At 34.5% G+C, this 14,488-nt stretch overlaps 1 protein-coding gene across 3 annotated transcripts in view; it reads left to right on the top strand.

Annotated features, from left to right (window-relative positions):
- Window positions 1-13,869, top strand: part of SYT14 (synaptotagmin 14) — a 148,482-nt gene extending 134,613 nt beyond the window's left edge. For 2 of the 3 annotated variants that reach the window (XM_059904392.1, XM_059904375.1), the window contains exons 5-6: window positions 9,516-9,705; window positions 13,556-13,869. In XM_059904392.1, the coding sequence (XP_059760375.1) occupies window positions 9,516-9,705; window positions 13,556-13,869 (504 nt within the window). Of the gene's footprint in view, window positions 1-9,515; window positions 9,706-12,243; window positions 12,301-13,555 lie in introns of all 3 variants that reach the window. The other variant, XM_059904383.1, reaches the window with a different exon arrangement.
- The last annotated feature ends 619 nt before the right edge of the window (window positions 13,870-14,488 follow it).

Raw genomic sequence — 14,488 nt, 5'->3', positions numbered from 1 at the left:
AAGATAAGGAAAGGGAACAACAACTGTCTAACAGAAAGCTTCTCAACAGCCCTGAATACCAAACAGCATTGGTATAATATCTGTAAGGTTTCAAGGCAAATAAACTACGAACTTAGAATACTATAGCCACCTAAATTACTGCTAAGGAAGGGGGTAAACTCCAGATATTTTCAGGCAAAGACCAGGAGAGTTTAGCACTCATAGCTCATTGCTGGGATAATTACTAAAGCATATACTTGTGTATGAAGAGCACTGAATTCAAAAGGAAGAAATAAGATGGTGAGCCGAGAGATTATTAAGTATGTAGAATATCTAAATAAGCAGAGACAGATCAAGCAGAAAAATACTAGCAAAGATATGAAAAATTTGAGTAACACTTAAGTTTAATTTAATGTATTTATGTGGGACCTCTATTTAATAAACGTAAGCCTATGTAGAACAGTTACAAATGTCAACCATATATATGCCAGGCCACAAAGGAAGTCTCCACAAATATCAAGGAGTCAATATCATGTCAACTTTGTTCTTTGACCACATTGGATTGAAATTAAAAATTCATTCAAAACTATCTGGGGCACACACACATACTACATGCTGGACGTCGTTCTAGTTATTTGGTGTACATTAATGAAAAGCAGAAATAAATTTTGACCTGCATGGAATTTTAATTCATTAGCGGGGAGGGGAGACTTGAGATACAGTAAAGGTAATAAATATAGTAAATATATAGTATGTGAGAAGGTTATACGTATTATGGGTAAAAGAAACCGAGTGCGCAGGATCAAGAATGCTAGTTGGAAAGGAGTTTTAATTTAAATAAGAGGTCACTGGAGACAATGTAATATGTGGGCAAAGACTTGGAAGAGAGGAAGGCTTAGTCATTTGCATATCTGGAGAAAGAACATTGCAAGCAGATGGAACAGCCAGTCCCCAGAGCCCAGAGTACATGTGTTGTCTTCAGGAAAGAGCAAGGAGGCCCATTTAGCTAGAAGTCCAAGACTGAGGAGTAGAATAGTAAGAGGTAAGATACCACCCCTCAAATCTATATATCTAGATATGCAAACAAACAAAAAACTCTCTAAATTAACTCAGGGTCAGAGAAAAAAGCATAATGGAAATTAGAAATATTTAGAATCAGACAAAATGAGAACACTATTAAATTTACGGCATACAGATAAAACAATATTATAGGGAAATGTATAGCCTTAAATATATTTGTAAGAAGATAAGAGTGCAAATCGATGAGCTAAATAGTCTTCAACTCAGGAAGTTACAAAAGGAAAACAAGGAGAAGTTAATGAAAGAAAAAAAGTAAAGAGGTTTAAAAAACAAAAGCTGGGTTTTTTAAGTTGCTGATAAGTAAACCTCTGGAGATAGATCAGGAAAGAAAAACATTACATTAAATGAAAAGGAGGACATAATCATCAATTCAGTCGAAATTTCAGAATCATAAAGAGAATAACTCTAGAAAAATAAGTTTGGAAACTTAGATGAAATGAGCAATTTTTTTGGAAACATAAATTTCTAAAAACTGATTTAGGAATAATAGAAAACATGAAATGACATTACCGTTAAGAAATTCAATCAGTCGTCAAAAAGATTCTCATAAAAGAAAGAGAAAGAAAAAAAGATAGTTGAGTCTCAAAGGCAAGTTTTACCCAACTTCAATGAACAAATAACTTTCCTGGAATAATATCTATTTGATGAAATGTGTATATATATACATACACACACACACACACACATATATATGTGCATTTTTTTCTGAATTCAATTTAACATTGTTTAACTTGAGGTTTCTGCATATGTTTCTAAGTGAGATTGGTTTATAATTTTATGTTCTTCTTGTCTAGTTAGTGTCAAAATTATACATCTCAAAAGAGAAGCTGGGTACTTTTCCTTTTCATCCGCTGAAATAGTTTATATAGCATAGGAGTTGTTTGAGAGCATGGGGAAATTTTTATAAACTTTTTAAACCAATTTTATAAACTTTTATAAACCAATCTCACAAGCATGTGTGCAGAAATGCCAATTTAAATATGTTCATATTGAATGTAGCAAAAAATAATATGTGCATGTGTATACGTACCTATATATACATACAGAAATTTTGATAAGAGCAGGAGTTTTTATGACCATTTCTCCGTGATGATATATTCAAACATTAGTAAAAGAAAAGATTTTGTTTTTATTTGTTTTACAATTTTTGCTGTATTTTAAATCTTATCAATAAGTTTTCAGTGTTAATATGAAACAACTTTCTGTATGAAAGAGAAAGTGAGAATTTTCTACTTTTTTTTCCACTCTTCATTAGCTAACCTGTATATCAGGTGTACTATGTTCACTGAGTGTAGTAACATTCCCTTTCACTGAACCATCTTTCCCTCTTCCTTGGCTCTTGCAAGGCTAAGGCCCTCAGACCAAACCCAGCAAAGAGACAGAGGGAAGTAGCCACAATTGGTGCAACCCCTCAGTAGCAGGGGTGATAGTCCTTACTGAAGGCCAAGGGGAAAAGAAGCAGGGCAAACAAGTCAGTTGAATAGGCTCTGTAGTAGACATCTGTTTTTTTCTGCCTAGCGTCCATGTCTTCTGTGGCCACAGTATCCAGATTTTGCTTGGGAGACCAACTTGCTCCTGTACTTTGGCTGAAGTGACTTCATTCCAAAGCCCAGAATTAGATCTCACGGGCCTTAACTAGTGAGTTCTAGGGTTTCGGTGGGAGCAATCAGGATGCTGTCTTCCTCTTTCCCACAACACTCAGAGCCACTGAAAACCCTGGCAACTTGGAGCGAAGAGTCTACCTGAGAATAAAGCCAAATTTGGGAAACAAGCCCAAGGAATGGAGGAGAACTGTTTCCTAGTGACATGGGTTGAAGCCTGGATCAGTGAGCACCTGAAGCTACCCTTGTATTAACTGTTATATTACAGAAGCCAGTAAATTCCCTTGTGTCTTTTAAGCCAGTTAAATTTGGTAGCAGTTTGGTGGTTAAGTGCCTGAAGCTTCTCAGCACCAGGCTTCCCTGGAGGGAGGGAGACAGACTGATGTTCTGCAGGCTGAATCCTAGTGGAAGTGCAGGGGCCCATAGACGGCAGGAGGGCTTGCTGCTGCCATCCAGCTCTCTGTCCTTACTTTTGGATGCTTTCTGTTTCTGTCCCTCCTGTGTTTTTGGTTGGGAGCTCTTGATGGCCTCTGTACCCTGTTGCTTTGGGGCAGACCCTTCCTGGGAGGGCCACTTCTTCCCCCGCCAGTAGCCACTGTCTGTCACTTGCAACCAAAAGCATCCTGATTCCAACACCACTCTGAAATTTAAACTATCCACCCATCCACTGCTCATCCCAGTAAGTTATCCTTTAGAGTCAATGGGTGTGTTTTTACCCCTACCAAAATACAGAATGGCTCTCCTTTACACTGGATTGGGGAGGGCGTGGAAGTGGAAGGGGGGTAAGGTTTGGAGCAGCTATGCTGTTCTTGCTTTCTCCTTCCTGAAGTTGCCTCTGGTTATCTCCTCCTTACCTTGTCTGATAGGCACTCGGTGCCTTGGGGCTAGGGAAGGGCCCCCGAGGAGCGAGCACCGCTATTGGAGATGCCGCTCACCAGGTTTGCAGCAGGTGGCCGCCCTCTGGTTACACTTCAGCGCCCTCATCACTCCATTTCCAGGAAAGTATAATGGAAGCATTTTGGGTCAAATTACCTTAAAAAGCAGAAAATTTCTTCTAGCCACAGTGAAAAATAAATTCAACAGAAAATATTCAAATTCATAATAATTATCATTGTAGAGTTCAGCAGTTTTACCTTAAAAGTACTGAGTAGAAGTGGTTACAAGTAAGGTGGAGTCAGTTTAGTACTAATAAAAAGCCCCATACGTTTACTTAATAGGAGTTCTGTTGTATTTTCAATCTTACGTTTTTCTTTCTATATTTACAAGTTCCGACCTGATTTTAACCTATTAGCACCATTAAAGACATGTAATGGCTGTCATAAGTACTAATTCTGCTTATGGTAAACATTGTATAGAGTTTATTCACTTTTCTGAAAAATTAAATAATTTTTTTTCTACTTTTACAGAATTGCTTATAATCCTTCACCCTAGGGCAGAGGACTCAGGAGGAAAGAGAAGAAGTATTAAAAAAGAAATAAAGTATTATGTTAGATGGGAGGAAGTTATACTTTTACTTTAGGGAGGCTATGGGACGATTCCTTTAAGTAGACCCAATTATGATTGGGATTTGTTTGACTTTGGGTTAATCATCTGCAGTTACTGCCACCTAGGGAAGCCTCAATTATAAATTAATGATGGGGTCTGCAGTGAGAGTAGGTAGAGATTCCTGAATACACACTGAACCGAGCAGCATGCCCTGAGGAATAGTTGGAGGAAAGATGCCACTTGAGTACATAGTATCTGTATTTAATTTGTCTTTACTGCAGTTACTCTATTTATATAGTTATTCTGTACTGCTTTCGTTGTAATCAGTGATCCCCTTGGATTGCCACACCTATACCAACCCTGGATAGGCAGTTACACTGATGGCAGTAGAAAGACCATGAGATTAGCACTCTTTCTAAGGTATAAATTCAGAATGAACTCTTCAGACAATAGTTTTTTGGTTTTTTGGGGTGTTTTTTTTTTTTTTCTGTTAAATACTACTGTATTTCAGCTGGGCTTACTAAAATAGAATGTGATCGCCAAGAATCTTACCACTCTTGCTTTTTTTTGTTGGGCTTAGAGACAAGGACATTTTTGCAGCAGTAAAGCAAGGAGATAAGTTAGCTGTTTTTCTTAAGAGCAAGAAAGACCTTTCCCAAGACTTTCTCGGGACATCACTTTGTTGCACAAAATTGGCAATATGACCTCTGTGTTGATAAGAAAATATTAGATTCACATCTTATTATCTGACAGTAGGTTAATATGAAAAATGCTATACTATGAAAAATGTATTTCACAGTATTCTAACAGATGCTGCTAGTATAATAGCCTAATGTAGCAAATGCACCAAATGTGCTTGAGCATGTTTTTGACACGATTTTCATAAGTGATGATATATCCTAATTGAAACTTACTAAAATTATGTTTTCTCCTCCAACTGTCATGAAAACATACCAAACTATGTGTTTTGTGTACCCATGATTTAGGAATATAAGATTTATCTTCCTTTTGGTTTTCTCCTCTATGGTTTAGAGTTAGATTTGAAAATATGAGATTTTTATCCCTCTGAATATTAGTCCCATGAGCTAATTCAGTCACCAAGTATGTATTAATTCTCCTTGATTACTTGTATAGGCCAACCTAGATTCAAACTTGAAGACGTGTATAAGACATTTTTAGATTTTTTAAATCTAAAAATCTAAATCTGTAATTTTTAAATCTAAAAACTTGTTATAGAAAATAGTATTATAGTCTTTTTTTTTTTTTTAACTCATGGAGTGAATCCCTTTAGGAATGTTCAAAGAAAGTCCTAAACATTTTTATTATTGTCAATTTGTATATGTTGTATCCTTGTATCATGTAATTCTTTTCATTAAACCTTTTTTCTTGTGAAACCAAACACATAGTAGAAAAGTGTAAAAGGCAGAAATGTACAACCCATCTAACTACCATCCAGGTCAAGAAATAAAACATTACTAGTACCCCTCAGAAGCCCCCATGTCCTTCCTAATCACTATTTCTTCTCTCCCCACCCCTAGAGTTAACCAGAATTTTGACTTTTAAATTAATCACTTTCTTGCTCTCTTTATAGTTTTACCACCTATTCATGCATCTGAAATACTATGGTTTAGTTTTGCCTGGTCTTTATTTGGTTTTTGTTTTGGTTTTTTGTTGTTGAAATTTACATAAATGGAACCATACAGCTAAATATCCTTTTAGGTTCAGCATTTTGCACCCAAAATCATGTTTGTAAATGTAGTTATAATTAGTTTCATTGCTGTATAGTGTATATATACTGTATGTACAGTATAGTTGCTGAATTATATGAAGTCACCACAAATTGTTTATCCGTTCCACTCTTTGGGGTCATTATAAATAATGCTATATGGACGTACTTTCATATGTCTCTTGGTAAACATTGCACATATTCCTGATCGAGATGTATACATATGGAATTGACAGGTATTATGGTATGTGTATTTTTAACATTTTAAAAAAACATACCACTTTACACTATAACCATTGGAATATGAGACTTCCCATTTCTCCGTGTCCTCACCACACTATTGTTTTAGCCCAGCTATTTGTTGTGTAGTGTTAACTCATGGTTTTAATTTCCTTTTTCTTAATTAGTAATGAAGTTGAACATCATTTCACATATTTATTGACCATTCTTTTGTGAAAGTGCTGGTTCAAGTATCTGTCAAGTGTTTTTATATTGTGTTGTCTTTGTCTTATTGATTTATAGGTATTCTTTACATATTTGGGATTTGAGCTCATTGTGAAGTATATGTGTTTCAGAGGTGTTCCACCTTTGTTGTAAATTAACTGTCTATTATGCATGGATTAATTAGTGGACTTTCTATTTAACAGTCTCTTAGACATTGTTTTATCACATTGTCTTAAATAATGTACCTTTATTATAAATTTTGATACTCAGTAGAGCAGAGCCTCCTATCTTGTAATTTATTTTATTATTTTTATTGTGGTAGGAACATTTAACATGATATCTACCCTTTAACAAATTTTAAGTGTACAGTATTGTTAACTGTAGATATAATGTTGTACAGCAGATCTCTGGAACTTAATCATCTTGCAGAACTGAAACTTTACACCCATTGAACAGCAACTCTCCATTTCCCCCTCCTCCAGCCCCTAGCAACCCCCATTCTACTCTCTGCTCCTATGACTGACTATTTTAGATATCGCATATAAATGGAACCACACAGTATTTCTCTGTGACTGACTTATTTCACTTAGCATAATGTCCTCCAGGTTCATCCGTGTTCTCACATATGGCAGATTTCCTTCTTTTTTAAGACTAAATGATATTTCATTGTATATATATACCGCATACATTTTAGAATTAGCTTGTCAAGTTCCACAAAGAAACCTGTTGAGATCTTGATTATGAGTGCATTTAATCCATCAATTTGGAGACAGTATTGCAAAATTGAACCTTATAATTCATTAACATAGTATATATAGCACTTCTAAATTTCTCTCAATAATAGTCATAGTTTTCTGTATAGAGTACATTTATTCCTAGATATTTTATATTTTATGTTGTAATAAATGTTATTTTGAAATAAATGTTATTTTAGGATTTGTTCCTGGTATATAGCAATATATGGATTCTTAAATTTTACCTTTGCAGGCAACTGTAATACCTCTGTGGAGTTGATTAGATTTCACGTGTGCATAACTATATAGTGTGCACATAAGGACAGTCCAAGTCATTACACCTTTTATTTCATTTCATTTATTTCATTTTATTGCCTTTCATAAGGCTAGGACCTTCACTGGCTGGAATCTCCAGTGCAATGCTGATTAGAAGTGGTAATAGTTGACATCATTGTGACATCCCCAATTTCAAAGGGGAAACATTAAAAAAAATTAAGTATGATGTTACATGTTGCTCGATTTGGTTTGCTCAGCGTTTATTTAGAGTTTTGAATCTAAGTTTATGAATGAGAAAATCCTGTAATTTTTTAATAATGTCCTTGTCAGGTTTTGTTTTAAGGTTTTGCTAGTTTCTTACAGGAACCTGGGGAGTGTTTCCTCTTTTCCTGTTTTCTGAAAGAGTTTGCATAAGACTAATATTATTATTTAGAATTCACTATTGTAGCCATGCAGCTAAAGTTTTTGAGTTTTATTTTGTTGGTTTTGGAAAGGTTTTTAATTGCAAATTCAATTTCTTCAGTAAGACTGTTCAGATATTCTATTTCTTCTTGTGTCCATTTTGCTTAGTTGTACTATTCTAGGAATATGTCCATTTCGTCAAAATTTCAAATTTGTTGGAAGAAAGCTGTTCTTACTCATTTTTTAAAAATCTTTTCATGGCCTATAGAATATGTAGTAGTGTCTTTTTTCACTCCTGATATTTTTTCATTTGTGCCTTGTCTCTTTTTTTCTTAATTGGACTAACATTTATCTATTTTTATTAATCTTTTCAAATAACTTATTTTCATTATCATTTAGTTACCCATGGATTATTTATATTTGTATCCTTAATTTCCAAATTTATAGGAATTTTCTTCACTAGAACTTAGTTTGGGTTTCTAGCTGATTCAAAAAACATTCTGAATGATTTCCATCATTTGAAATTCATTTTTGAAATTCGTTTGCTTTTTTAAATTAATTAATTAATTTATTTATTTATTTGTTTGTTTGTTTTTGGCTGCATTGGGTCTTTGTTGCTGCACGCGGGCTTTCTCTAGTTGCAGCGAGTGGGGACTACTCTTCATTGCAGTGCGCACCTCTTGTTGTGGAGCACGGGCCCTAGGCACGTGGGCTTCAGTAGTTGTGGCTCACAGGCTTAGTTGCTCTGTGGCATGTGGGATCTTCCCAAACCAGGGATCAAACCTGTGTCCCCTGCATTGGCAGGCGGATTCTTAACCACTGTGCCACCAGGGAAGTTCCCGTTTATTAAAATATTAATAAATATTTTTGTAAAAAATCCACTGCATGCTTGAGAAAATGTATGCTTTATAGTTGCAGGATGGAGTGTTCTGCATATTACCATTAGGTCAGTTTTACTTATTGTGATATTCGAATCTTCTACATCATTACTGTATTTATTTGCCTGCTTGTTTGGTCATTTACTGAAAGGAGTATGTGGACAACCCCACTGGTTGTGGATTTGCCTATTTCTCTTTCTAGTTCTGACAATTTTTGCTTCTTTTATTTTGAGCCCATGTTATTAAATAATGCAAACTTGGAATTACTTTATCTTCCTGGTAAGTTTGCAGTTTTATCATTATTGAGTGTACCTCTTTATCTCTAGTAATAGTTACTGCCTTAAAGCTAACCTTGGCTGATACTAATGTAGTTACACCGATTTTCTTTTGGTTATTATTTGCATGGTAAATATTTTCCCACCCTTTTTTTTCAATTTCTGTATATCAGTGTTTTACATATTGACTTATAAGTAGCAGATTTTGTGTTTATTTAATCAAAGTCTGCCAATCTTTGTCTTTAAAAGACAGTTAAGACATTTACATTTAATGTAATTAAGTCTGAATCTGTGTCGGTCTTTTAAGGTCAATACATCTTTTTTACATTCAGGAAAGAGTTCATTGACCCTATGAGTTTAAGAAATTTATCTTCTCTGATTTGTATCCAAACATGCAAGAATTTATGAGACCTTCTCATCTCCTGTCGTTCCTTTGACTGCTGTATAATGAAAAGAGATCCAGGAACTAAAATATGCTAAGAACATTTCTAATCTAGTGTTTTGTGAATTTTACTTACAACTCTTGTTTTTATCATGACTTATCTACCTAATTCCAATAAATAGGGCATTACCAATGTATCTATTAATATATCTTTTTTTACAAACTACTATAAAGATTTCATTTTTGATTGCAGGGCTGTGACTCCCAAATGAGCGTGTCAGAAGTCTCCTGTAGTGAAAGTACATCCTCCTGTCAGTCTCTTGAACATGGCTCAGTTCCAGAAATTCTCATTGGCCTACTTTATAATGCCACAACTGGAAGACTATCAGCAGAAGTGATAAAAGGCAGTCACTTCAAAAACTTGGCAGCGAACAGACCACCCAGTGAGTGAAAAATATTTTTCTTAATTCTAATGTTTTCTGTACTTATAAGACTCTCAGTGTAGGGACTTCAATCCTATCATTTAGTCTTAACCAATCAATGATGGTGTAATCATCAGCTAATCTGTTTCATGTTTTCTATTTCCAGCCATTTGGGAAGTAAAAAGATCTGAAATTCAAAATATTAATTGTAAGGTGACAAGACTTTAACTTTTTCAGCGTCTGCAGAATGAATTAGCCCTATCATAGCCATTATCTTCTAATGCCAGAAAAAGTTACAGGTTTTTTTTAAAGGTAGTAACATTCCACAAATATGATGAGGAATGCTTATAGCTGTTGTTTTTAACTGAAGATCGATGTCGTGTTTCCTGTCTGCATGCAGTACTATGAACTAATGTGTATACTTCTATATTTTTCCTTCTTTTCTCCCTTAACAATTTAAGAAAAAACTGTTTCTTCACATTTTTCCTCCTTTAAAATTATAAATCAGTACTGCCAGCAGAATCTTTTCTTAAATGGAATGTGCTTTGCTTTTCCCAGGACAAACAGAATAAGGAATAGTTTGATATTTATGCTCGATGCTAGGAAAGGAAAGCTAGATGGTATAGATACCTCTGCCCTGTCTATATGCCTCTCACTCTTCTCTCTCCTTAACCCTCTCCCAGCTCAGGAGGCTGGGGATAGGTTATGCACAGAGAAATTGTCACGCAGTATACCTCCAAAATTGTTTATTGTTATCTGTAGAAATAAACTGGGAAAGTAGCAGCCTCTTTATATTTCTCTAAAATTAAAGCTGTTAATAACGGCCTAAACTCAAAATTTGAAAGGAAATCTTGAGTAATAATGGCAACCTTAAATTTGTTTAACAATTTCTCACAGACTTGCTTGAAGCAATATTTCACTCCAAGTATCAAATAATTGTTGGAGGGGAAACTTTTTCCACCCTTGAATTAACTTTACTTCTAAATATCCTAAAAATTATTTTTTCAATCAAAGTGAAAAGTCATAAAAATATATTTAGTGTGCCCTCAGTAGTACTGGAAACCTCACTACTTACATACATCATGCAATGTATCTGTCCCTTCATTAAACGTCAGAAGGCCAAAATTAGATTTATATTTCTACCCTTGGACGAGTGACCTAACTTCCCTAAGGCTGTTTCCTTATATGTAAAATTAAGGTTGTGTTTCTCACAGGGTAACTGTGATACTCAAATCAGATAAAGGCACATAAAAAGGATGGAATTATTATTGTCCCCTTTTTCCTTTCAGAAGGAAACATTCAGAGGGTGGAAAAAAGCAATTACTAGAGTAAAGAGCTTTGGAAGTGTGACTTGGTTATCTTCATTAATCCACACTAGGAATGCAAACTCAAATGGCCTGGGAAGTAACTTAAATGAGCAGAATTTGTAGATGAAGGAGAAGGAGCATGGAGAGGCCTGTGATAAATGCAGGGGTGCACACCCTGCCTTAAGACATTCGGATTCAAAATTTTTGAACACGGTTTATTATTTGGGGTTACATTTAGCCACAAGCTGTCAGTTTGCAATTCCTGCTTTAGCTAATAGTTTATTTTTTTGACAAATCTTTAACTTGAAATGCTAGAAAGCAGCAGAATGAAATGACAGATTTGCCTTTCTGTCCTTGCTGAACCCACTCTGATAGAAACAGAGGAACACTAATCAGAACTAAAATGAAGCAGGGGGTGGGTGGAGGTAGGGATGGACAATAAACAAGTTAAGAGAGATTTGCATCCACAACATAGAGTAGATCTATCAGGTTAAAGAATAGGTTATAGCAATTTCCATTATTTTAGAATTAGATCTTCAGTAGTAGGACAGTTCATGGTATTAGCTGGGAAGTAACTAGTAGGTAAATATAAGTCAACATTAAAACTAATTATATGAAGTAGAGTATTTATAAAGTAAAATATGACAGTTTTATCAGTTTGTCTATTGTATATAAGACTGTGACCCTTCATATATACCTAGGTTCTAAACTTTGAACTATGTTATAGACTGACTAATCCAATTTTTATCCCAAAGGAACAGTGATAACATTCAAGAACAAAAATTTTGGTAGTTCTATTTTATTTTGCATAACTTAATTTTATATTACATTGGGAGTAAAATAAAGTGTTTGAAATGTTAAATATTGCATGGATAAACTTAAAAATTTAGAAAAATAATAATAATAATGATCCTTTATTGACTTTTATTCAGTCTTTTATGGTCCGATAATTTGCATGATTCTATGTTCAATGTGCTTTAGACCAAGAAAATATCATTATAAAGGTATCCCCCTTTAAAACAGTGTAATTTTTGTTTAAGATTACACAATGACCTTAAATATTCTCATTCCATGAAATTTACCCAACATACCCTTTTTTCAACCCTCTTCCTGAATTAAGATGCTAAAGTTTTGTGTTCTTCCACTCCAGTGAACAGTGTTTCCTCTTTAATTCTAACCTTTGACCCTCTTTCACCCAACAATTGACATCTGGTCATTATTTCTTTTACTGCTTTCCACCCCCTGTTGTCAGATGGACTGTTCTGTTGTCTAAAACACTTGATAGGTGGACAGGTTTATATAATCCGAGGTGAGTTCCTGTAGAGGCTAATTGGATGTTGTCTTTTCATGCAAAAACAAAATACCCTAAAACTTGCCAGCAGTGAAGCTGTCCACCATGTTGATTTCCAAAAAAAATGCACATTTATTATCTGTGGTACTTTAAATAAAACTAACTTAGAATTTATCTCTGATTATGGATGATGGTATTCAGAGTATCTATAAAACTAGCAAAACTTTTTAAATTAAAGGTTTATTTTTTCATTCATTATATTTTGATTCATAAGTAGAAATAGATATTTCATGAGAAATATTGCAATTTTCATTAAAATTAATTGAAATTTTGATATGAAGTACACATGATGGATCTACATGCTGAAGATAATTTGCATGAGTTTAAAGAACTTGAAAACACAGTTGTTTGAAAAGAGGGTTTATCTCCCAAGTAACCAGGTAATGAACTGTTATGTTTCACTTGGTACACTAAACATCACATCAATTTTTTTTTTTATAATTCATGAAAATAGTTAAGATACCATACCTAAAATTTCACATTAAATTGTGCCAAAAAGGAATCCTGTAGCATTTAACTATCCAAAAAGCACATTAAATGTATTCTTGCATGAAACCAGGAGAAAGTTTTACTTGATTTGCTAAACTTTGAGCCCTTAGTGCATTTGGCTTCATTTTGGCCCTTAAATGTTTTAAAAATATATTTAAAAACCACATCCATGCAGAGATTTTTTTGACATTTCATCCTAAGCTGTTTTGATGTCATCTTTGCATTCTTGTCTTTCTCTTTTCCTCCTTACCATTTGCCTTCATTTCTATTCGTTTGTTTATTCTTACACTCTGAAAGCACAGTGGAATGCTTTACAGTGTTGTGGCTAACTGAGCTTGCTAAGTGTTTATTAATGCTATGATGTCCTGCTTAGTGAAGCTAAACGGGGGTGGAGATGGGAAGGGCGGGTAGTGGGAGGTCAAGGATGGGGGTGGGAGAGTGGAGGAAGGATTATGAGGTATACCTTTAAATTCTAACTATAATGTAGAAATAGTGAGGTTAAGATATTATTACCCCCAAAAGATTTTATGCCTACTTAGCATTCTCTGTACTTGTCACATTTTATTATCATTTAATCAAAATGGAATTATTGGATTTCTACTAAACATGGTATACACCATATCCTTATAAAGTATAAACACTTAATCTTCTCAGCAAGTGTTACAAGAAAGACGTTTTGAGTTTGTTTCAAATGATATTTGTGGTATGTTGTTTTTTTCTGTAGATACATATGTTAAATTAACTCTACTGAATTCCATGGGTCACGAGATGTCCAAATGCAAGACATCCATCCGCAGAGGGCAGCCAAATCCAGTATACAAGGAAACTTTTGTTTTTCAAGTGGCCCTATTTCAACTCTCTGATGTGACACTCATACTGTCTGTGTATAACAAACGCAGCATGAAAAGAAAAGAGATGATAGGCTGGATTTCTTTAGGTCTGAACAGCTCTGGAGAAGAGGAACTCAATCACTGGACTGAAATGAAAGAGTCGAAAGGACAGCAAGTATGTAGATGGCACGCATTGCTAGAGTCGTGATGACTAGGATTAATGAGCAATTGCAGTTCAAGGCAGCATCATTTCTGAGTACAACATTACTCTTCTTACCTAGTCACCTATTCTTTGAAGAATCATCTTTAACATTCTACCCAAATGCTTTAAATTCTGTGGAGAGAACATCTAATACTGACATAAATGAAGAAAAGAAGTGTCTCTAGTAGAGCTTGTTTGAGAAAATGAGAAACTTTCATCTTTCTTAAACTGACAATCCTCCAGAGCTTTAAGAGCATCCTTTTGGTTTGAAGTTAATTTTACTTTAGCAAAAAAGCCAATAATTTTATGAAAAATCAAAATTATAAATGATTTTGAAAATCAGAATTTTTAGCTGCAGCACCCTTTTAGGTCACCCTACATATTATACACAAGACATATTTTGACTGGCTCATCCCTGGTGTTCGTAATGTTCTTTAATATGAGAAAGTCATTCTCCAGCATTGTCAGATCTAATGGTGAAAGGTTTCAATCACATTGAAAATCATTTTATTTCAGATATTTTCCCTTTGTGCACTTAGTTTTGTTGTGCCTCAGTTCTTCTCAATAGCACTAAATCTAAGTGCAAGCAAGTATTCGTTTTCATAAGGGAATGTTTTTTATGTGT

The sequence above is a fragment of the Balaenoptera ricei genome, chromosome 1 (assembly GCF_028023285.1).
Source record: "Balaenoptera ricei isolate mBalRic1 chromosome 1, mBalRic1.hap2, whole genome shotgun sequence".
In the NCBI taxonomy this organism is placed as follows: domain Eukaryota; kingdom Metazoa; phylum Chordata; class Mammalia; order Artiodactyla; family Balaenopteridae; genus Balaenoptera; species Balaenoptera ricei.
Note: the sequence above shows the minus strand (reverse complement) of the source record. Positions and strands in the feature narration are given on the sequence as shown.